Genomic DNA, 23,859 nt, shown 5'->3' with positions numbered 1-23,859 from the left:
TGTGCTGGCCGAGGCCAGGGTGGGCCTGAGGAAGAAGCCCAGGGACAGCAGGAGAGGCTGGAGGCGGCCTGGCCAGTGCTGCTCCGAGAGGGGACCTGCACCACGCTCCATCAAGGTGGGAACACCCAGGAGGCAGCAGCAGGTCTCATGGCTGCCGAATGCGGTCTGCTCTGTCTTCTGCCTGGGGTTATCTGCTCTGTTAATTTGATATACTAGACTACCGTCATTTATGACACTTAGTGATTATTAATGGGAGCGGCCCTTGAATTTTTCAATTAACTTGATTTCTAAAATAAATTTCTAATAAACTTATACTGAGCTTCTCTTTAATTTTAAGAAAGGAAAATCTCAAAGTCTGATTCCAAGTCTGCAGCGCTCCCAAGCTGGGAGCCCTGGGGCTTGATCAGGTCTCAGCAGGGAAGGTGGGGGACAGGGTGTGGGTGGAAGCTCTGGCACTGTGGGTGGTGCAGGGTGCCCTTCGTGGCCACTGCCCGGGACAATGCAAAACCCTGATGAGCCCATGAGTCTTCCGGTGGGACACTCATTGTGGGCCTCTGCTAGAAGCGGATCAACTAGGGCGGAAGTGGACTCAGGCGCCCTTACCCAGGTGGAGAGTGGTGCGGTGACCCTGGGTTTCTGGCTCCTCCTGAACAGGTGAGGTGGACAGTGAGGAGGCTGCTGACCCCAGAGTGCACTTCCCTGTTACCTCCAGTAAAGCCCAGCTACCACCCCCTTCCTGGCCTGCTCTACCATTATACACACACACACACACACACACACACACCCATGCATTTCTGCTTCCACTGCCTCCTTGTGCACCCAAGACTCAGCGAGCTCTGCCGGCATCCCCATGGCTCTGGGCTCCAGGACCAGGGCGCCTCCCTGACACTGCTGGAACACAGATCAATGCCTCTTCCTGAAAGCCTCCATCTCATATCTCAGAGGCAGTATGTAAGCTCAGTACTTTCAGAAAGAAAAATGATTAACAACAAAAGCAAAAATTAAGCCAACAAAACAAGCTACCCAAGGAAGGGCAGGCTTCTAAAGGAGGAATAGCACCAAATCATCTTACAATTCTTTTTTTTTTTTTTTTTTTTTTTTTTGGTGGAACCGGGGATTGAACTCAAGCCCCTGCACTTGCCAGGGAAGCACTTATTCTACTGAGCCATCTCCCCGGCCCTCATCTTACAATTCTAAGAATCTTGCAATTTTTTTCAAAAGTTGAGCTAAGTTCAAAGGTATGTCTTAGGCATGTAGCTATTTCTGTTCTTCACGATAAACAAATGTTCCTTAAAGAACTTGGGCCCAAAAAATGACTTTTTTTTTAGAGAACCAGCCAGCAGGAGACGTGACCCTCCCTGATGCCGTCATCTCAGTCTCACAGCAGCATGGCTCAGGAAAGCGGCCATGCCCGGCACGCCACATCTCAGCGGTGTCCTCCATGCGCAGGCAGCACACAGCACCCACCAGGAGGCAGGTCCCCTCCTCAGGAGCACAGCAGAACCACGCCAGCTGGTGCATGCCTGTGGACGGGGACAGGAGCGGGGGTGCTGACCTGCACAGGCTCGGGCGGGAGCTGGACCACGTGCTGCATGCGCTCGCTGTGGTGGTGCCGTGACTCCTCCTCGTAGACCACATCCCTCTCGTGCTGGGGCAGGCTCAGGAAGCGGCGGATGGTGCAGAGGTTCTCCCACAGCGTGCGGTTCTCTGGGCTCGGGTTCTCCTTCCAGCGGAGCAGCTCGCAGAGCCAGCCCTGCAGAGAGGGGCACTGGTCAGCCACAGAGGGCACAGCCGCACCGGCAGGCCTGCAGGAGGTCATGCCGGAGCTGGGAGTCCTCTCTGGCTTACTACCCCACAGCCCTCCTGACAGCATTCTCGGGGAGTTTCTTACAAAACACTTTCTAGATCCTCTGGCGAGATCATGGCTCTGATTGCCAGAAGCGACCTGCAGTGGTCAGCTGCCACTCTCAGCATGCGCCCAACCAGCTGGACTCCCATGTAAGACAAGAGTGATGGCGAGCCCATGGATATGGGAGACGACAATGCTGAAGAAGAAGAAACCCACGTGGACCCAGTGCTGGCTCTCTCTGGGAAGAAAACACTATTGCAGTCAGGAGAGGCCTCACGCGCCAGAAAGACAACCCCAGCCAGGGGACAGCAAAGGTGCCCTTGCTCTGTCTCTGGGTGGCCTGGCTCACTGCCCTCGTCACCACCCTGCCTGTCACGCCACACCTGCAGGAAGGTAGCCATGGGCAACTCACACCTGCACAGGGCCACCTCCTGACTGGCATCCGGATGTTCCTGTTCCTCCAACTGCAGGAGAACGAAAATGCAATGCAAATAATGATGGATGATATGAAAATAATACAGAGGATGCTGTCAACATCGCTTCCCAACTCATGTCAAAATATTGTGCCCAGGCGCTCTCGAACCCATCATTTCCAAACGACATCGCTAATTTTAAAAGCAGGGACTGTCCCACATCACGCCTCTTTGCAAAGGAGTAAAAAATTCTCTCAAAAGGTGCCTAAATAAACACAAACTGACTTGGTGAAAAATAAATCCCAAATCCCAAGCAGCCCCGTGTCATCACTAGTGAGTCAACGCAAGTCCCTGACACGCATCGTAAGAGCCCCATACAGCATCCTAAGCCACTGTTTGTGTAGCTCTCCACTGTGTCTTCTGCCTTCACCCAAAAAGAGGCAAGATTTGATTATCTCCGCTGCATCGGCCAAGACAGCAGCACCAGCTGTTCCCATTGTGCGGCCTCCTCCTCGCGGCCTCCATGTTAATAACCTGATCATTCCATTTTCCCCTCAACTGCCGGCTGCAGCCCCGCGCGAGACAAAAACCCAGGCCCATCTGCAGCAGCTGTAGGCACTGAACTGTGAAGCCACTGGGGATTTATAAACTAATCTGTAACACAACACTGCCTTGTTTTTACAAGTGAGAGGCCACATTTGCGCAGACCTGATCTTCTCCTGCAATACACTGGGAGCTTGGGAGAGTTGGAGGGTGAGGAGGATGAAAACAAGACACCTTCTCATCTGCGGGGAGTGCTCTGCCTGATGCTGGCGTGTCCACGGGGCTTTCCAACTCAGTTAGCAGGGAGGCAATGGTTCATTTTCAAGGTGCCATGTACGAGAGAGGAAGATAAATTTTTTTAGCCCAACCAGAAAATAAATTATATTTGAAAAATCTCTCGATCCCAAAGTGTTTCCTCAAGGGTTTTTTCATACAAAGAAAAGAATTCTTGAAATGGAAAATAAACCATCTGTGGCAAAATAAGCTCCTATTTCTCTGTCTTTTCACAGATCTGAATAAGTCTCCGGCTGAACTCTTTCAAATGTTTCAGACAGGTACGTTTAACATCTCCCCAGGGAGGAGGGCACACGGAGACCCATTGCTGCGCGGAAGAGAAAAACACAACCCTGCACCTGTTAGGAGACTGCCAGGCCCACAGGCAGTCGGCACCTGCTGCTTCACCCTGGGATGGGCAGTGCCGGGACATGGGGCTGGAGCGGGGACGGGGACACGAAGCGGCACCTCCTCCACCACACTCGGGACGTCCCATGCAACGTCCAGTGCCACACTTGGTGGATCAGCTTGCCGCATGCACAAGTCAGCAGCCCCGCAGGACAGCGCCCGGCCTGCGTGTGGACTGCGCTCTGCATGGGTCTTGGAGAAGCATGGCACTCCATTTGCCTGCTGACAAGCAAGGGCTTGACCTTGAAGCTATTAGGGAGCGGATTAGACACAAGTGTGATCATGTGTGCAGACATAAGCAAACCAAATTAATTTCTGGCACAGGGAAGTGGCCACAAGCCCCCATTCTTAGGCACCAGGGAACTCCCTCAAGTCCCTGACGGAGTCAAGCTAATAGCATGTTTCAGGGACCCGGCTTGGAAGGTGGAGCACATGCATGGTGTTTAGAGGGTTATTAATCTAGTTTCCCACACAGTGTTTGCTTGGCTGATCAGATTAAGGGATGGAGCCTTCGATGGCGCCCCTCCACAGCGGGCCCCAAGAAATCTGTGACTTCCCAGCCTTGTACATATTGCACCATGTGTACCCAGCTGCCTCAGTAATTAGCTTACGAATGTATCAGCTGGCCCTGTGATTTTTATAAATAATAACTAACCTACAGAGCAGAAACACTGTCAGAGCCTTACAGGAGCACAGCTCGGGAAGCGGCGCCCAGCCCCAGCCTCTGAAGCGCTGCTGTTCCCGCTAGTGGAGCTCCTGGCCGCCATTGAGAAATGTTTATTCCTATTTGAAATGGTGTTGTATTTTCTGCTGCTTTTCTTCATGGCAGCTGTGGCTTGCTTTCTCCTAACTGGTTTCCCACACCCAGGCACATCTCTCCTCAGCACACCTGCCCCTGTGCCCCACAGCCACCTTGGGGCTCAGGCCATCCTTCCCTGAGCACGGAAGGTCCTTCTCCACGCTTGCTCGACAGGATCTCTGCTCAGCTCTGGTGGCTGACGGGTGCAGGGGGGTGCTGCACAAGCACACGTGTGGCTCAAGTGAGCCACTGAGGAAGACAGGAAGGTCCCCTCCTTGGGGTTCTTCTCGTTTATATAATTTTTGTATGCCATCCAAGAAAGTTTTGCAGTATTAGGCAAAAAAAAAAAAAGTGTAAATGTCAAATAAAACAGTGACAGATGACAGTATTCTCTATTGAATAGCGCTGTTTCTGTCGTGCATGTTCAATGGGAACTCATGAATTATTAATAAGCAAATCTCCTTTTTCTGTTAAAAACCTCAAGTAGGGTTTTTGTTGTTGTTCCCTCTGTGTTGTGTGCAGTGTTCCAGAATCATTTTCATTCTAGAAACATTGATCCAGAAGCTCACCTGAGCCCCCGTGGCCGGCTCTGCGGGTACACACCAGGGCTGTGGCTCCGCAACTGGAGGTTGCACAGCCGAGACGGCTGAGTGCCCACGAGTCAGCGTGGCCTTTACGATCTGGGAAGCCCGGGAGTGAGCGAGCTCTTGGTGCTGGAGCACAAGCAGCAGGCAGGAGACCACCGAAGTGGAACTCAGGGCTGGCTGCCGAGTCCCTTCTCTAGCCCTGGGTGGCTGGAGGCCTCTGGGGGGGTTAGCTCCCCACCAGAACTCCTGGATGCTTCACTGTAAGAGGGGCTGCAAAGGATGGTCTGCAGTACACAGAAGAATCCACAGTGACACAAGACCGACACCACTGAAGAGGACCTGTGGACACTATGGACGGATGGGCGAATTGATGCCACACACTGCGGAGCACACAGCAGCACTCTGGGGGCGGTCATGGTCCACCTCAGAGCGTCAGGCACAGCCAGCCTTGAAGATGTTGGGCAGCACCACCAAGCTACAGGCTGCGGGTGCACAAAGGGCAAGCTCAGCACACTGCAGGCTGAGGGGGTGAAGGAAAAGGCACAAACACCCAGTTTACTCAACTGGAGATCCCAACGTGGCCCTTAGAGCCAGCAGAGAAGCTGCAAGAATCAGGTGGGGCTTCAGTAAAGACTGGCAAGCACACTACCTTCCCAGCAGGGGTGGGAAGGTTTGATAACTGGGCTTCATCAAGAACCATACTGTAGGGGCCAGGGAGATAGCTCGGTAGAATAAGCGCCTTCCTGGCAAGGGCAGGGTCCTGAGTTCAATCCCTGGTACTGCAAAATCAATCGATTGATCGATCGATCGATTGATCACCATGCTGTGGGGTGTGCAGAGTGCACATGTGAAGCGGGCAGGCATGCACAGCAAGTGCAGGAGCCCCTTCCACAGCTGCTCTACCTCATCTCTGGGAGTCTGAAACTTGTTAGAACAAAGTTTCAAAAAGACAGAGACTCCCTAGAGCTTGCACGGGAAAGCAGACGTGTGGCCCAATCGTCTGAGGCCTAGGAATTCACAAAGAAAACTTCCTACCTTCAAACCTACACCCCTGAGGGAACTTAAGGGCCCTCCATCGTGCTCAGCAGCTGCCGGGTCCCTGACCACTTGGCAAGTGCGTGAGCAGAGTTCATTCACGCCTCACCTTAGCCTCTCACCAGCAGCCCAGGCAAAGGCTTCCCCTCAGTAGACACAACTGCCCTGGCCACGCTCTCCACCCACACAGGTAAGCGACCTGCAGCCGTGGCACCATCTGCTTGCCATCTTCTTGTTCCCGAGAGCTGCAGGGCGATTGGAATTTACAAAGCAAGTTGCGCTGCGCACGCATGTGTCAGGACTCCAGCTGCTCAAAGACGTGCCACTGATCCTCTTGGAAGACGGACAATGACGTAACAGTGTGTCTGTGGGGATCTGAGGGTTTATCACTGGGTTACAAGCAGCAGGCCCACCGTCCAGAGCACCAAGGAGACAACAATAAAGCCCACCTGCTCTGCTCCTCCTTCCTGGCCTGCCCTCCAGCAGGGACCCTGGCCTTGCCCTCCAGGGCCCTGGAGGGTGCAGAACTTTCCCACCTCCTGCCACCTATGTGCTCCTCCTTGGGGGCCGCTAGGCCCCCAGACAGTGGCCTTCACAGCCTAACTACCAGCCCCCCCCCCCGCCTGCCCGCCCTCCCGTGAGTACTACGGCTCACACTTGCCTGGCTGACGCCTGCTAGGTGCCTGCTTCCACAAAATGACAGTGGTGACTGGCGACTGCGCTCCACCTGGACAGGTGCTCGCTTCCACATGTCGCCACTTTCAGGGCAGACCACGTCTGCGCACACAGGAGGTGCTCTATGGAGGCACCCTGGATTTAACTGAAATCACTAGAAGACAAAGGAATCAGCTTTGAATTCAGAGTGATGATGGAGAACGCCATTCACACACAATCCTGTCACCGCTCTGAAGCCTGCTTCCCTGCCTCTAATGGGTGTGTAAAAAAGAAAAATGCACTTCCACACTTCACCCCGTGGCCTGCCAGCCTCTCGGCACGTGGACTCTGGGCTACTGCGCACACCCAGCCATGTGCCATGCCATGCGCTGTGAGGTCACACAGAGAGCCCAACTGTCACCATTACCTTTTACTTCAGTGTCACCACTGTGACGGGGACAGCTAAGGTGAACCAGGAGAGACAGGTGGGTCTCACCAGGCACGGAGAGGAGTGACGGGTCTCTGCCACCACCTAGTGATGCAAAGACATGAGGATCATCACTCCCAGGGGGTCAGAACCAGTCCCAGGGGCCGAAACATGGACCAGAAATGGAGGAAGGGTCCAACAGCAGAGGGAAGCAGGAAGGAAAGCACCTCTGGGTTCTGCAGGCCTGAATACTGCCAGGAGGGTTTGCACTGACATGACAAGAAGCCAGCTCTCTCCTCCAACTTCTTGTGGAACAAAGTAAGTCCTGGGGGAGACTACACCCAGGCCAAGAACATTATGTATCTGCGCCTGGATATCTGTGTTCATAGTTAAGCCATGTTGCTGGTATGAACCAAGACCACAGTGGCCTGGGGGTAGTGATGGACAGATACGGTAAGTTTTACCTCCACAAGTTTTCACTCAAGAAAGGAACAGTAGTATGCCAAAAATACCAGCTATATCAATCATTTAAAAGGTCTATTTTCGGGGCCAGGAAGATAGCTCAGTAGAATAAGGGCTTGCCTGCAAGCACAAGGGCCTGAGTTCAATCCCTGGTTTTGCCAAAAATAAAAAAATAAAAAATAAATAAAAGGTCTATTTTCATTACTAAGCATTTTGGTGTCTCCCCAGCGCCCCCCCCCCCCCCCCGTCTGTCTGCCTGTCTGCCCCTCCCTGTACATATGTTTGTTGCCGCTGTTCATATGTCAGGTATCAAAGCTCTCCTGGATTGAAAATAAACAGGGATGGCATTACCTATATCACTGATGAGAAACACATGCATGTGCGTACATGCACACACACGAGGGCTGAAATTCCCCTAACCACACCCTAAAGCCTGAGTGTTCTGACGACTGAGGTCTTGTGCAAAATGGCAGCACATCTGTTTCAGTTTGGTGCTTGTGAGACAGGAGGTTGGCTCCTAGTCCTGAACCCTATCCTTCTGCAGTGCAGGAGCAGGGGCGGGAGGGGGCACCGCAGCTGCAAGAGCAGGCTCCTGTCCATGGTACTGAAGCGCCACTGGCTAGAGAAGGACGGGCCTCTCCTGGGCCAGGACGCTGATTATGACTAACTTCTCCCATCTCTCCCACCTTTTCCTCAAAAAGAAGGAAAAGTTCTTTCTGCAACAATTTTTCCAGTTTTTATGATATTCCATAATAAACAAATCTAGTATTAAACAAGAGCTTTAGTCTGCTCTATCTCCAGGAAGAGAGAATATCTTCATCCTGATGCAGCAGGCCTGTGCTCCCTAAAAGCAGGGCTTTGCTCCAGGAATGTGCTTCCCCACATGTCCCTGACACCGAGCTGCAAAGAGGGCCTGGGTGACAGGAGTCGGGACCCCACCCCCTGCTCCTCCAGGAACCTGCAGGAATGAATGTCGGCAAATGAACAGCTCTGGAGAATGATTCAGGCTTCTTGCAGCAGAAATGCAAAAGGCCATTTATCACCCACATCTTCAATACAGAAAATGTCAGCATATGTAACCAAAGGAAATGTTTTCTCAGTGTCTTAAAAGAAAATCCACATTATTAACCACAGACAGCTCGCGTTCTCAAGGGAAGCACAGAAAGTCCCCAGACAAACTTTCGTAACTGTGAAAGGATTTCTCTTCAGCTGGTTGAGACTCTTCTGAAGTGTGAAATGAGCCAGATAATATTCAGCTCTTGTATCCCAGTCACTGAAGTCTCTTTTCATGAATCCAATAAGTGTCTATTAAAATAAATAACCCCCTAATGACTCTCGATAACCTAATCAAGAAAACTGAAGCAGAAAGAGGCTAAGTAGGAGGCAGACATGTCAAGGGCTGGCTGCAACAAACACTGGCCAGGAAGAGTCTGTCCCTGGGCCGGAGTCATGCCAGGGGAAGCTAAGGCTCAAGGCTAATTACATGCTGCCTGATAGGTGGCAGTAAAAGTGACTGTCTTCTTTTCTTTTTAACAAAATCAGATACCACCCTGACAAGGGACTGATCTTCAGCCTCCCTGGGCTAACTGAAGGACATTTCTCACATCTTTAGGGAAGCTCATGAAGGTGGCGTCTGTCACTAAGAGTAAGGGAGGTCTATTTCAGAGCAGCACTTCACCTCTGCTGCAGAAGCACACGCCGAAGAGGGCCACACCGCGCGCTGCTGCTCCCTGCACCACAGACATGTGGGTTCTATGGAAAGTTAGAACACCTTCACATAAATGCACATCCACGCACCCTCGCACCAGGACCTGAAAGAGCATTCACAGCTGTCACAAGAATGATGCAGTCTTTGCTTTCCTCCTGAATACTAGAAATGACTCAATAGTCAAGTGCTGTGACGAGGAGGAGGAGAAAGAGAAGAGGTGAAAAGAAAGTGAAAGGACAAAAATAACGAAAAAGATTTCAGTGGCATTCTTCCAAGGAATAGAAAAAAAAATCCTAACATTCATATCAAAACCCCCAAAGGAAAAATGAAAAATAAAACAGCAACAAAAAACCAAATAGTCAAAGTGATACTACGAAAGCAAACAAATCACACTTCCTGGTTTAAAATTACATTACAAAGCTAGAGTAATCAAAACAATATGGCACCGCATTAACACAAACAGGCAAACATAGACCGACAGAAGAGGCAGAGTGCCTGGAAGGGCATCGTGCGTAGATGATCGGGCAGCTCCCTGCTGGGGCACCCAGAAGACATGGGAGAGGAACGGTCTCCTCAGTAGTGGTGCTGCATGCGGGCTTCCACATGCAGGAGGAGGGACTCGACCCTTGCCCCACAATCAATCGTTTAGCATATACAAGCACCAAGTCAAAATGGGTAAGATTCCCAAACCTACACCAGAACCATGCACCCTCCCTTAGGAGAGACAAGAAGCTTCACAGTGACTTTTACAAGAACTTCTTTTCGAGGCAGCTTCCTGCTATGATTCAGGCTGGCCCTGCACGCACTATGACGCCCAGGCTGGGATGACCCTAGGAAGCTGCCCCCGCCCCTCCAGATTGCCACCTCCAGGCTCCAGGCAGTGGGGACAGTGGGAGGGACAGGCAGGCAGCCCCACAGCACGGCACAGGGAGAGGGCGGAGGCTGCCGAGGGCTGAGGACCTGCCGGGGCGCCGCTGGCATGCGACACCTGGGCCTCATTCTTCCTCAGCAGGAACAGCCACTGGCAGCAATGTCCTCCCATCCTGAGAGCAAAAGCTGCAGAAAGGACAGAAGCTAGTTGTCTGGGCTCACGAAGTGCCAGTCGGAGGCTCGGCCAGTCCTATGTCAAACATGGAGGAGCCGCGCATAAGCATCTCCTCTGCTCCTACTGACCTTTCTCCTGAGGAGGAAGGCAGGGAGGGGCCTCACCAGACAGAGCTGCGCGGAGCGGCCGCTGGCCCTTTGTCTCGCACATGCCACAGGTGTGGGCCCGGGCATGCTGGCCATCCCCAGCCGCTGCGCCCCTGCTCTTTCCTGAGCCCTCCCAAGCTTCAGCCCCACCTCCAGGGACAGCCCTCACCCTCTGCGCTCTTCCCTTCCCCAGCAGCTCCTCTTTCAAAGCTGCCCTCCAAGGGCTGTGCTTGGCCTTACTTTTAATAGGTGATTACAGCAATTCACACCCAAGAGGAACGAGGCTTGATGGAGGGCCAGTTTCCATTCCCAAAGAACTTCATGATGGAAGGGAGGAAAGGTCTGTGTGGATGAGGACAGGGCCCAGGCTCTGGGGCCGCTCCAGCCCACCAGCCCTCCTCCTTACAGCCTCGCTAATCTGACCTATGCTGAGAGGCATTCCCTCCTGGGTGGGTCACTCCAACAACCTCTGATCCTTTCCCGGGCAAGCGAGAGAGAAAGGAGGGCAGGAAGGAGTGGAGAGGAGGCCTGTATTCTGAAGTGGGGCTCCACCGGGAGTGGGTCTGGGAGGGCCTGTGCCAGCTACCTGTGGGAGGTGGACCTCCACGAGGCACGCTCCCTCCCCAGGGCATGCACGCTGGTGCTCAGACGCTGGAGGCAGCCTCTGGTGCGCGCTGCCTCCGCACTACCAGCTACGCCCGGCTCGGTGGCAACACACGTTCAGCAGCTATGACGGTGCCTCACTCATCCCAGCTCTTCACAGCAAGGCTCTGTGGTGGGTGGTGACAGCGGGCCTCCCGAGGCGTGCAAGGCCAAGCCTCCCAGAGCACCACTCCTCGGAGGCTCAGCCTCACCCTGCAGCGTTCTTCTTCCCAGAAGGGCATTTCCTTATGGATGCTACAAACTCCCGGCTACTGATTTCTTCGGGAGGCATCAGAAAATGTGCTTCTGCCAACTGGCAGACTGAGCTTTCAAGCAGCCGCCTGAATCGTGCGGGGAGCTGCGCCACAGCTAATTCCAGGGCCTCCGTGCCAAGCCCACGGCAGATCGCAGGCCTCAGGGATCGAGTTCCCAGGCTGTAGTCCTCCGTGGTCCTTAAAGACGCTCATGAAAGGACAGGTGAAATGTTGATATTTACATCATGTCACAGCAAAGGGACAGGTTTGCAAAACTGATCGTGGGGCTTTGCACTCGCTGCACGTTTGCCACATATGTCCTCTATTACACAGTGGAAAACCATTAAATGCACAGTAGCTTTGCCAAGTGGCATTATGCATTTAACAGCTTTACTCCTTCCACAGCTCCAACTCTCATCATAGCTGGCCACGTGGTCCACGGGATTTCACGTATCTAACGTTTCAGAAGGCTCCACGGTCCTTTCTCTTCGTGTGCCTCACCGGAGGCTGCACACCGATCGATCTCAGAAGCCGTGCCTCCCTGATTCCACTGACGGAGTCAGCGTCACCTGGGAAAGCGGCTGCACTGAGCCCAGCAGGGGAATGTCTCAACTCTTCAAAATTTCTTCACATTCTTCTGCGTTCCCTTTGTTAACATCTGAAAATACCTGGAGCTGCTTTGCTGTACTAATGCAGGAAAAAAAAAAAAAAAAAAAGCCAAGGCCCGTAGCAATCTCATCCACCCAAGTACATTTCTATCTTCATAAAGCTCACTTTTTCCAGAAACCTTCTTGCCCTAATAGCAATTTGCTCCGGCACACACCAGAAGAGCTGCTCAGGAGGTGACCAGCCACGTCCCCCTCCGTGCATGATGTGAGGACATCTGCCACACACAGTCACAGAGGACATCAAGTCCAAAATTCACTGCCTGTCAGAATTACATTTTAACCAACTTTTCTGCTCTGCAGCGTACATTCCAGTTTATCTCAGGGGCTGGACAGAACGCCTGCCCGCAGGTGTCTGCGGTCAGCCAGCTGTGGTCCCCTCAAAGCCGAAGCCAAGATCAGGGCCTCTCAACTGTTGCTGCTTCAGAAATGAAAACTGAAGCATCTGTTAGCATATCCCCCTGAGCTCTCAGTCCCCGCCATCTCGACAATCTGAGCATTTCTGTGGGGTGAGCTCCCATGTTTTTCTGTTAAAAGATTTTAGCACTGACTCTGGATTCCCCGTGTGTGTTTCCTGCTGGAAAAACAACTGTCCTCTGAACAGAAAAGAAGCACCTGATGAGCAAGGAGCCCCTGGGGCCAGCGCGGGCTGTCACAGCAGGGCCAGCCCTGCCCAGCGGGAACATGGAAGAGCCCTGACCCGGCCGAGGTGCAGGGCTCCATCAGCCAATCACGGGGGGCGGGGGGGTCCTTGGCAGTGCACAGAGCAAGAGAGGAATCGTTCAAGGTGGAGTCTTTGTGAAAATAAAATTCTTCAAAAGAAAAACCTGGGCTCTGGCTTGGCCTCCCTGCTGCAGCCAGTGAAGCGGAGGCCCAGCAGGCTGCGGCAGGCTCCCTGGGGATGACTGCTGTTATTGGTATTAAGGCACAGATGTATTTTTATTGGTGGGAGGAGCAAGCAGTGGGGCTCCTTCAAGCCTCCACCTCGCGCCTCTGGAAACCGCTCACCTGGCTTTTATTTGCAGCCACTTTGGCAAACAGGGCCTGGGACACCTTGGCCCGCTTCATCTCCTGCTGGATCTCATCGTAGATGGCAGCTGTGATGCTGACGCTGGCGCCGTCCGCCTTCATGGGGAGGTCTGCTGTCGGTGTTGAGGCTTTGGCCTATCAAGAGACCATGAAAATAATAATTTAAAAAGTGCTGCATTCAGCCCAGCCATCTGTGCAGAATTGTCAGAGGACTCCAGTCAGCTGATGCCAGGCTGCACGCGCTACAGAGGGACACTTCCTGTCCATTATTCTAATCAGGTTAATTGTGATTGGAAATAATTGCAGCGGGCTCCTGCAGGACGCGCAGGAGCAGGTGACCCTGTCCTCTCCCTCGCGGTGCCCTGTGGACCCTGGGGAGCGGGGGTGGGGCCCCCGGGCACGTGCCATGCCATCAGCGAGGTGCCAAGCCAGCACACAGAGCACACACACCTTTCCTATCTAAAAGGGGCACACCTTACAGAAAGAGCCCATCCTCACAGAAAAAAATGAGAAAATGGGCAGAGGTCCCTAAATAATAAATTATTACTCGATTTAATGCACTCCCCAGAGTCGCTCTCGTTCTTTATTGAAGCTTACGTGTGTCATTTGAATACGCATCAGCCCCCATGGTTATCATCTTGACGCTACCCAGACGGAACCTAATTTCACCTAGGAAATCAGTGGAAATGAAACAAAATTTCATTTCGTGAAACTCAGCTTCAGAATGCCTGTGATGTCCCGTTTTCATTTCCTTAAACTCATATTGCAGTTTTATGCATTCTGCTATGCACATTTTAATTGAATGATTTCCCATCAGCTTCAGAGACAAATGAAGGACAACCTGGCAGGTGTCTGCGCTTCCTGGGGCGAGAGCCCTGAATATCTTCATCCGCTGGATCCCAAAGACTATCGAGGCTCACGGGGTCCTGGTCCTGCAGGTGCCCAATGTCATGAGTCAGAAGCCCCAAAGCAGGACCCACCCTCAGGCAGGGGTGCCCCTGTGCTGTGGGCCCCCACACTGAGGGCACTGTGTGGCCATGCAGGGCAGGCAGGCAAGGCCGAGGCTGCACTTGATGGCCCCGAAGCTGAGCACGGTGAGTGCAGCTGGTGACTTCTTTCCTGTGCCCAGTGCTCTAGAAAGAGCTCTAACTTTTCTCTAAATTCTTGTAAGCATCAAGCAAGTGAGGTGGGTCACAGTGTTCCTATAGACAGACCACGAGTCAAAGACGATGCTCAGCCTGAGCAGGGAGCAAAGGAGGCATGACCTGGACTGGGCCTGCGGGCTCTGCAGCGCATCCGTCCCCCGGGGGCTGCCCACTGTCCCAGCCACCAGCTTAGCAGGCTGCGGAGCCACAGGCTCCCCTTCCCATCTACCTTCCTATCACACCCCACCCATGCTAATGCCTCCAAGACCCTTTTTCCTTCCCCGAAAGTCTAACCCACAGCACGCTCCTCTCCTAAGTGCATGCTTCTGCACTATCTCTGCCTCTCTCAGCTGCTTTCACGAGCACCTCCCACAGTCTCGTCCCCAGTGGGTCAGAGGTCTCTGGACCTGGAGGGCTACGCCAGAAGCTGTCGGGAACAACTCTGGGTGATCAGGAATCCAGATCAGGACAGCTGGACTTCAGATCTAGCTCTGCCACTCAGCCCTGTGGCCTTCTGGAGTTACTTAAGCCCAACAGATATGCCTGCGTAAACCAGTGTGAAGGAATTCATGTGAGAAACACTGGAATCGATGAGTGTGTGGTGATCCTCTGTCCTCGTGTGATCACTGTTTACCACAAGGCACACTGAGAAAGAGTGGGGAAGCCCAGAGCCTGGGAAGACCCTCTGGAGGTCATGCTCCTGTGAGTGCCCAGGCAGTCAGGACCCACAAGGGGCTGGGCCTGGAGCAGCTGCCGGGGGCCTGCTCACGCACAGGGCCTTTCCCGCACCAGGGGTCCTGGCTTTGGAGACGTCTGGGAGAAGCCAGGTGCTGGTGAAGCATTTTCAACAACCTTAATGGCCCTTTCCTCAATCTATAACCATCAGGTAAAGAAGAAAATTTCAAAGAAATTGCACTGCCCCAACTGTACTCTCAGAAACATGCTGGAGTATTTCATGTTTCAGAAATCTCAAAACTATTAGATGACCAATTTCCTACACTCATCCCCAAAGGGAATCCTTATCTAAGAATGTTAAAAAATGGGATTCTGTTCAGAAAAAGCAAATTACTGTCCCAGCTCTGTGGCCTTGTAAGTGGCTAGAGGTGCTGGGCAGGAGCCGGGAGGCCAACACTAGGAAGGGCTGCAAAGGGCTGGAGGACAAGGCTGCTTCCTACCCAGCGGAAGGCCTCTCTGGGGAGGGGAGGAAGGGCTCTCCAGAAATGGTCTCATGGACTTCAAAAGTGGCAAAAATCCAGGTGAATTTCACAGAAGTATGGGCACAAATTAACAACCTGCCCCCACTTAATAAAACAGCGCAACACGGACACACCAAAATTTAAAAATTAAGTAAAAACGGTTGGCTATCTTTGACCAAAGCAAGCAGTCAGAAGACTTAGTTTTTGGTTTAACAGTAACTACAGCTCAAAATTTATTTAAGACTATAGTGGAAGTTGTACAGTTTGGCAGTGCACAACAGAACGGGATCGTCAATTAAAACTCTACTGCAGGGGCAAAACACAAAGAGGCAGGATGTGTGAAGAGCGGACATGAGCTTTGAAAAGCTCAGACATTCCTACTAGAAGAAAATTCTGCTTCTGTGCTTAATCAGCCCTTGGACTTTATATGAAAATACACTCAAGAGCAAAACTGCAGAACCTGAGCTGAACAACTTCTGCCAGGAAGCGGCCAGCTTCAAGTTTTGCACACACCTGTGCACGTTCAGTGCTGCTGAGGGCTGCCCCTTGCCCACAACCCGCCCCAGCAGCAGAGTGAGGAGGTGTGAGGAGAGCGGCGGCGGCAGCGAAGTTCAGGGAGACAGGCCAAGGCATGGCTCAGGTCCGAATCAGAATGGACCCGCTGCCCCCAGCCTGCGACCTCCCTTGGGAGCGCGCGTCCTGGCTCTGTGCACCTGTGTGAGGCCGAGGCCCAAGTCCTTCTGAGGGACAGAGGAGGGAGTGAAGCCAGCCAAGCCGGGAGGGCACTGCCTGGGAGGAGAAGGCCTGGAGCCGGCTTTCCACCCTCACTGTCCAGGCCCGCAGCACGGGGCCGTCATTGCGGGATTCAGACATGCGTGCCCCTGTGCATCACAGCACACAGGGCTTCCGCATTCTATTTCAGAACTGCATGCAGCAAAACACCAATGACTGTCCCTGCCTTGTTCCCAAGCACCCTCTGCACCCAAATGAGCACCCTACTTGAGTGAGGGGGAGCAGCATAGCTCTGGCACAGCTCAGCTCCCACCTAAATGCATCCCCTCCTAAGGGAACTAAGCAGGGCCCTCCTGACCTCCCTCTTCCTGCTCAAGGGGTAAGGCCCTAGGCCCTCACCCCTCACCCAGAAGGACCACGGCGGGGAGGGGCTACAGGAATCCTTGAATGGAGGCCCTTGGTCTGCACAGTGGAGCAGGCAGGGTCAGGAGGCTCACCTGTGGGGTGCGGGAGGCGCTGGGGCTGCTGGAGGCCGAGGACACCATGCCCACATTGGGGTTCATGCTGCGCTCGCGTTCATCCTGGTAGATGCGGTCCCGCTCCACTTCGGGCAGGTTCAGGAAGTTCTGCATGGCCCGTAGGTTCACAAGCAGGGACTGCGAGGCGGTCCTGGGATCCTCCTCCTTGCGCAGGATCTCTGACAGCAGCCCCTACGAGGTGGGCACAGAGAGAGGGCTGGGTTAGCATGCAGGGCCTGTGCCTGGCTCGAGCCCCGCCCCACCGGGGTCCCTCCTGGGTGCCTGCCTGGCACTCTGTCCAGAGCCCCAGGCTCATTCCCTCGCACTCTTGGGTAGGAAGAGCCTGTGGTGTGCCCGCCCCCGCGGCTGGCCACATTCAGGGCCTCTTCTGTCCCGACACACACTATCTCGCTCACAGTGGTCAGCGGTGTGCAGACGCCAGCCAGCATGGTAGGCGCTGGAGAGGAGTCGCGAAGCTGCGATTCCCGCCAGGCACCTCCTCCAAGTATTGCAAGAACTGCTAGAACTCTGCTTGAAACTGGGAAAGCTTGGCAGTCCTGCTCGGCTTTGCAAATCTGCCAAGTTTGGTAAATTTAGTTCCGACATTTAAACAGTATGGGAGATTTACACCGACTTTAAAAAAAAGTTTGGCTGAATTTCTGTGTGACCGGCCACTGGTTTCAACGTAGATGTTTCTGGTGGTAGGCAAAAAAAGTCAAAGCAAATGGCTGCGCCGGTGAGATGCTGGAGGGCCTCCGGGCACCACACGCCACAGCGCTTGGGGCCGAGGGGCAGCAGCGGCCTGACCCCTGGCCTGCAGGCAGAAGGTGGCCACAGCCCGAGGAGCCGAGCCGCTGCCACCGCGCAGAGGACGGCGGGCCGCAGCTCGCGGCTGGACGCGCGACTCGCCCGCACAGCAGGCCACTGACAGCAAATGAGTGTTTTCACAAGGTCTAATGTCGGAGAACGCACAAAGAAAAGTAAAATGCTGTCAAGGCTAAGTGGCAGAAACTCCAGAAAAGAGCGGGAGCCCCGGTGGGCAGCCCCGGGTTCTCCCAGAGGCACCGCTCCACATCCAGCCAACGTCTGTGCGGGGCACGAGGCTGGGACTCGGGACCAGCCCCGGGAGGAGCTAGCATGCCTTACCTGAACCCGAGGACAGATGGGGAACCCGGACACGAAAGGCGTGTCTGCCCACGTGACTAAGGAAAGGGGGTCGTGCCCCCTGGAAAGCGAAGGGCGTGGAGGAACACTGATGGGGCAACCGCCGCCTACAGGGCGGGCAGCACCCCACGGAGGGAGCAGTCTGCACTCCAAACATCGCAGCAGACAAGACAACTTCACCTTTGGAAGGACGCGGTGGGCAGCGCGCCACCCGAGAGCACTACGCTGGGGTGCAACGCGACTGCTTAGAGGAGTCCTAGGGAAGGCTGGGCAGGAGCAGGTACACAGCGGGCTAGAGATCGGGGCGAGCGTGGGGGGGGCGGGGCGGGAGTGAGCACACAGAAGCCATACCCGGAAACTAGAATACTGCGCACATGAGCACATGCGTGTGCGAGCGTGCCCAAATGTGTCCAGGAAAGCACACAGCGGGACAAAGTGGCGCCTCACAGGCGTGCATCTAGGATGTATGCACAGGCGTCTCACAGGTGAAATGCTTCTAAGGAAAATCCAGGTTTCCTGCTATGCTTTACAAGCAACAAGTGGTGCGCCTGTCTTCCAAGAGACATCAGGTAGTCCACATATAGGCTCTCTTCTAAAATTAAGTCAGTTCTGCTTTAAGTTATCCTACTTTCTACTTTGTTAAAAGACCCTAAAGGGCCAGGGAGATGGCTCAGTAGAATAAGCACTTCCCTGGCAAGCAGAAGGGCCTGAGTTCAATCCCTGGTTCCACAAAAAAAAGACCCTGAAATACTCATAATGGATTTGTTGTCAAGATAAAAAAAAACAAAAAACAAAAAAACCCTATGGGTAGAGAATCCAGGAGGCTGTGGACTTTACATCACTAGCAATTTCCACTATCAGTGAAATACTAATGTTGACATTTTCTGAGTTTTCTTTAATGACGAGCCATTCAGGGCTGGCCAGATAGCTCAGCAGACAAAGCACTTGCTTTGGCAAGCACGGGGACTGCAGTTTGATCCCTGGTTCCGCGTGCCATGCAGGCCCCACCCCCACTCCCGGGGTGTCCTGAGCCAGCGACCGAGTCCGGGGTGGTGGCACAAGCCTGTTATCCCAGCACTGGGGAGGCTGAAAACAGGAGAATCACTGTGAGTCTGAGCTGCGTAGTAAGACCCTGTACCAAATACATAAAATGAAAATAAATAAATAAATGAGCCATTCATAGAAAGAATAAATTTGTCTTGAAATATTTCCAAAAACTACAATTTGAAGTTTTAGGACCAATACAAAAATGTACTCTGATAGCTATTTTGAGTGTCACTCTAGATATCTCAAAAGCAAAATGAAATTGTTCTTCCTCCATGAAATTATTTTCATAAATCCCAGAGTATATTACCACTAAGCTCTGCATGCCAAGTCCTGTGGTGACACACCGGTGCTCCTGGAGCACGGCTCCAGACTACGCGCTTGCTGAGGCCCAAGATCCGTGCAGAGCCCAGAAGGTGGTGCCCGCTTCGCATCTGAGCTGGTGCTGCCCCTTGAACCTGCAGAGCCCCTTCCTCTGCACTATTAACACGCTTTACAATGAAGCAGCACAGGAAACTGGCCCACTTGGATGGAGTCAGAAGAGCGCCCGAGGAGACGGCAGGAAGGCAGCGGCCTGGTGGAACACTGCTTCCAAGATTAGAGCACCTCGCTTAAGTCCCCGCCCAAGGACGTCACCATTCAGCCCAGCGCACCCCTCTGGAGAAGGACAGTGTTCCAAATTATTTACTTAAGCTTTCCACGTGGCACTGTAGCCCCACAGCAGACCCTGTCAATAAGAAGTGGCCAGCTAGAGGCACAAGAAGAGCTTTGCCGATTGGCCAGTATTTATGTCTTTGCTTATCTGATGATCTTTTAACTTTCTCAAACAGGGAGGTTTTCAAAAATGGAGCCCCCTTCTTCAGGTGCAGCTATGTGAAGAGTTTAGGAAGGTGAAAAGCACGAGAAGACCTGGTGGCGCTCCCGCTCCCCACACCAGCCCTGCTCACTGTCGGGGTGACAAATGCTCATCACACTGCCGCTGACTTGGACGGAACGCAAATTAATAATTTATCTCACATAAATATTCCTAAAGCCCTTGCCACTCTGTCAGCTGGCATTTTAATTATCCACTGGCTGGGCAGGAGGTATCACTGGCACATGGCACGTGGACAGTGGCAGGCGCAGTACCGGGAGGAGACACAATCTCAAGCAGAGCGGCCATGCATATGGAGAAGGCGTAAATGGAAGATCAATGAATTAACCAGGACATCGCTACTGAACTTTTATACCAGCAACCGGATGAAGCTGCGCCGCGGGAGTGGGTGAGCGGGAGGGTTTTCCTGGTCGGAGGCGACAGAGCTCCCTCCAGGGAAGTGACCACTGCCCATGCTTGGAGCTGCAGAGTGGATCACGGGGCTTCGGCCTGCGCCGGGCAGGAGACCCAGGACCCGGGCAGACACCTGCACAACAGCCACAGGAGACAGGCACTGGACTCGGAGGGGCACAGGCAAAAGCTCAGACGGGCCCCGCCCTCCTCCCAATGGGGCACTGGAGAGCCTCGGATCCTTCCCAGCACAGGGCGGGCACAGAAGCCTGGCAGAAAATTCACGGAAAGCTGCCTGATCCAGGGCACAAACTGGGAGCAGTGATGTAAAGCGGCAGCACACTGGATGACAGAGGCCAGTGGTGGTGAACCCACGGCACACATGCCGGTGGCCGGCTTTGTGCATCACTGAAAACTCTAAAAGGTTTGCCATCACTGATACGGGCTATTTCAACACACAAAACAAGAGAGTAATTTTTAAAATAAATAATTATCCAGCTTCCTAGTGTCTGTAGATGAGCACTATTTCTTGGTAATGCATTAAATGACCTGACAGTCTATGACTCTGCGCTTCCAGGTGACAGGAACTCCGTTCCCGAACGGCTTCGGCAGTGTATGTAGTCTACCCCTAACTGCCCCATGCATGGCATGTGGTGGCACTAGAAATTCCTGGGGAACAACACCCCGTGACCAGCTCTGGAGCAGACTTCCGACCTCTGCTGCATGACCTCACCAGCTCCAGGGCCAAGGCCCTGCCAGAGGCTGAAAGGCACCAGCCCCTTGTGCTGCTTTTAGGAAAGCTGAGCCTGAGCCCCTCGAGAGCCCGGGCCCGGGGCAGAGCAGAGTCCTCACTGACAGACCATCGCGGATGATCACCCTTCATGGCTCGACATGCCTCGAGCCTGTCTGGGATCTGACTGCCTGCACAGGAAGTCTGGGGAGACTTGAAAACAGCGAAGGAGGCTGTCCTAGGGCTTTCCAGGATACAGGCAGCCCGCCGCGATGCTGCCACGGGTCCAGCACCGCTGTCCAGGGCCGGTCTCTCCCAGGGTTACTGAGGAGCCCATACACCTCGTCTGCGCACGCCCAGTCTCCAAGCGCGAGTGATGGCACCATGAATTCGCTTCTTGCTTCTCTTTTGGTGCAGAGCTCCAAGAGGGATGACAAGGCCACAAAGAGACACCTGTTCCTGAGGACTTCATCATTTGGAAGGAGACAGTCTTAGGAAAAGGTAAAAGACCACAGGGTCACAAATGCACCGAAACTGCTGCCACCCTGGCAGAGAGGAGCGATGCGCCCCCAGCACTCAGGCAAAGGCCAGGGCAACAGGCGCTGTGACCCAGCCCAGCAGGACTTTGAATCACATGTGGGGAGGATACAAGGCCAGGGGAGACAAACAGGTATCCGGCAACACAGCCACCAAATGCCCAGCGGAGAAGAGAGAGGCTTCCTCGGGATACAGGCAAAGCCATCTCCCCAAAAGTTTTTGGGACCTAAGCCACACCACAACCTCAGGCGCAGGAACCTGATGCCACAGGGCTCACCAGCAAGGCAGCACCGCTGCCCCCAAATGAAGCAATATGAGGTAATCTACACAGCCTTTTTGTCACCTGCAACAAATTAGGCTTTCAATATGCAAAACATCTTCCTCCTTCCAGAAAAACAAATGATCGTTATTCCACTTAATTGTAATTTAATGAGGCATAATTTATTTTTAAAGTGATATCCACCAGGTGTGCACTGAGGAAAGGGGCCCAGACAAACCCCAAGCTTCTCTTTAGAAAAAGAATCCAACTGGCTTGAGACTGTTTTTATTCTTGCAAATTCTGGTTTTCTTTGTGGCCACTGAAGTGGGAGACACAGGGTGACTTGCAATGTTTGTGGCTTTACTGTAAAATATGCCTTCGAGGTAGCTCAATCCAAAAATTACTCTCTCACCACACAATGGAAATAGGCCAGAGGTGCTGGCTAATCTGAGCCAGGGTAGAGAGGTACATGTCACAGAGAGCCCACCTGTAGGTACCGCCTGCAGCCACACCGATGGCTGTCACACGTGGCATCCTCGGAGACGCCACTGGCAGAGCCAGGAAGCAGAGCCCTCACGGCCGCTCCACCTGCTGGGGCATGGCTGAATTCTATAGGGTGCCGAGTGGCAGTCCTCCTGGGAAGTGAAGTCACAGCTCTTTAAGGATGCAAGAGGCAAAATTTATTATGTAGCCGCAAGTGTGAAGATGCATTTAGTTTGCAATTATGCAATGGTTTTCAACAAATGGTGTCAGCCAATCAGCAAGAGCACAAAAATCACCCACACTCCCACTTCACAGATGAGGGCTTCACAGCGTCAGGCGGAAGAAGGGCTTGGTCGCTCTCGGGGCTCTCTCTCCATCCTGGTGCAAGTGCGGCCACTTCCACTCCTCCCTGGTGCTGGAGGGAAGGTGCAGGTTGGCTGAGTGGTTTCCTCCACGCTCTTCACATGTATGGCTCAGCCTTTGCTTTCCCACATGCTGCAGTGTCTGTACCAAGTGACAAGAGCAAAACCTGGTCTCTTCTGGAGCAGCCAGGTAATCCCGAGTTCCAGGCTACGCTGCGAGGAGCACACGAGAATTAGTGCAGCAGCAGACTTGGTGTCCCACCAGCTACGTGAGACTGGCCAACGGCATCCAGAACTCTTCCTTCCAGAAGGGCCTGAGCCATTCTCCTCAGTTTGCGAACAGAAACACGTTTCCCTCATCCTACATTCATAGTCCCCAACCACGCCACCAACGTGGCTGTGAAGCATATCCGTGCAATGCCAAAATCTCTCCCCACCCCAGAGCACAGCTCAGCCACGAAGCCAAGGTACTCGGTCGGATTTGAATGAAAGGTATACAGGGCACAACAATGACAATTTAATTTTTATTATTAAAATGATGTGTTAAATCCTCAAAGAAAATGTCGTTATTGCATTAGTTTAATAAAACCTCTCTTTTATTACAATATTTCTTTATTAGGGAAGACAGCCTATGCAGGCGACGTCTGTGGGACTGGGCAGGCACACTGAGCACCTACAGGGAATTCATGTGCTCCGCAAACATAAGCACGTGTGCCCCAGCCGCGGCTGCAGGCAAGCAGCACCGAGGAGCTGCATTTTTCAACACGCTGAAGGCAGAGTACACAGGGGCTGTGTACATGCCCCAGGTGGACATATACATATATAAACTTTCTCCCTGTTTAAAAGCACCAGTGCTTGTGTCACTTGTCTTTTGGGCCCCGGAGGGCTTCTCGCCGTGAGACGCACCACTTGGAGCCAAAGCCCATCTTTGGTGCTCACGGCCCGCTGATGAGGCCTGAGAGCACGGGCTCCCAGGCCCCCAGGGCTTGGCTTCTCGTTGCTGGGAGCAGGAGTCCTGTCCTGGTAGAGCAGCCAGTGGCCAGCCTGGCCCAGCAGGAAGCACTGCACACTTGGCTCACACTACACTCCAGGCATCGACCTTCAGCCTGTGGAAAGCGCTAACAAGCGCTGCCATCTGGGATCACGCAAGCTCCGCTTAAGAACAAATATTCCATGCACCCCAGATCCGCGGGTGATGGCTGGAAGCGCCTGTCACAGCTTCCTCTGACCTACCCAAGTGCTGCACCAGTGGACACAGAGCGTCCACACCCTTCCCCCCCCTCCCAGTTCAACCTTTAGAAAGTACTAAGGACCAGAGCAGGCCATGCATGGCCGAGCTGCGGCCTCCCAAGCACACTAGCATCCAACAGGACAGCAAGCAGCTCAACAGGCTCCCTGTGGAAGCATCTCGCCGGTGCAGCCTTGGCTCTGGGCACACCTGGCTCTGGGCACACCTGGCTCTGGGCACACCCTGGCTCTGGGCACA

At 53.5% G+C, this 23,859-nt stretch overlaps 1 protein-coding gene across 1 annotated transcript in view; it reads right to left on the bottom strand.

Annotated features, from left to right (window-relative positions):
* The window catches only part of Satb2 (SATB homeobox 2), an 88,069-nt gene that overhangs the window by 24,770 nt on the left and 39,440 nt on the right, over window positions 1-23,859 (bottom strand). Inside the window, exons 6-8 of the mRNA XM_023712327.1 lie at window positions 16,510-16,722; window positions 12,919-13,074; window positions 1,556-1,753 (exon numbers count right to left, since the gene is read on the bottom strand). Coding sequence (XP_023568095.1) covers window positions 1,556-1,753; window positions 12,919-13,074; window positions 16,510-16,722 — 567 coding nt within the window. The remainder of the gene's footprint in view (window positions 1-1,555; window positions 1,754-12,918; window positions 13,075-16,509; window positions 16,723-23,859) is intronic.

The sequence above is a fragment of the Octodon degus genome, unplaced genomic scaffold, assembly GCF_000260255.1.
Source record: "Octodon degus isolate 3935 unplaced genomic scaffold, OctDeg1.0 scaffold00025, whole genome shotgun sequence".
In the NCBI taxonomy this organism is placed as follows: Eukaryota; Metazoa; Chordata; class Mammalia; order Rodentia; family Octodontidae; genus Octodon; species Octodon degus.
Note: the sequence above shows the minus strand (reverse complement) of the source record. Positions and strands in the feature narration are given on the sequence as shown.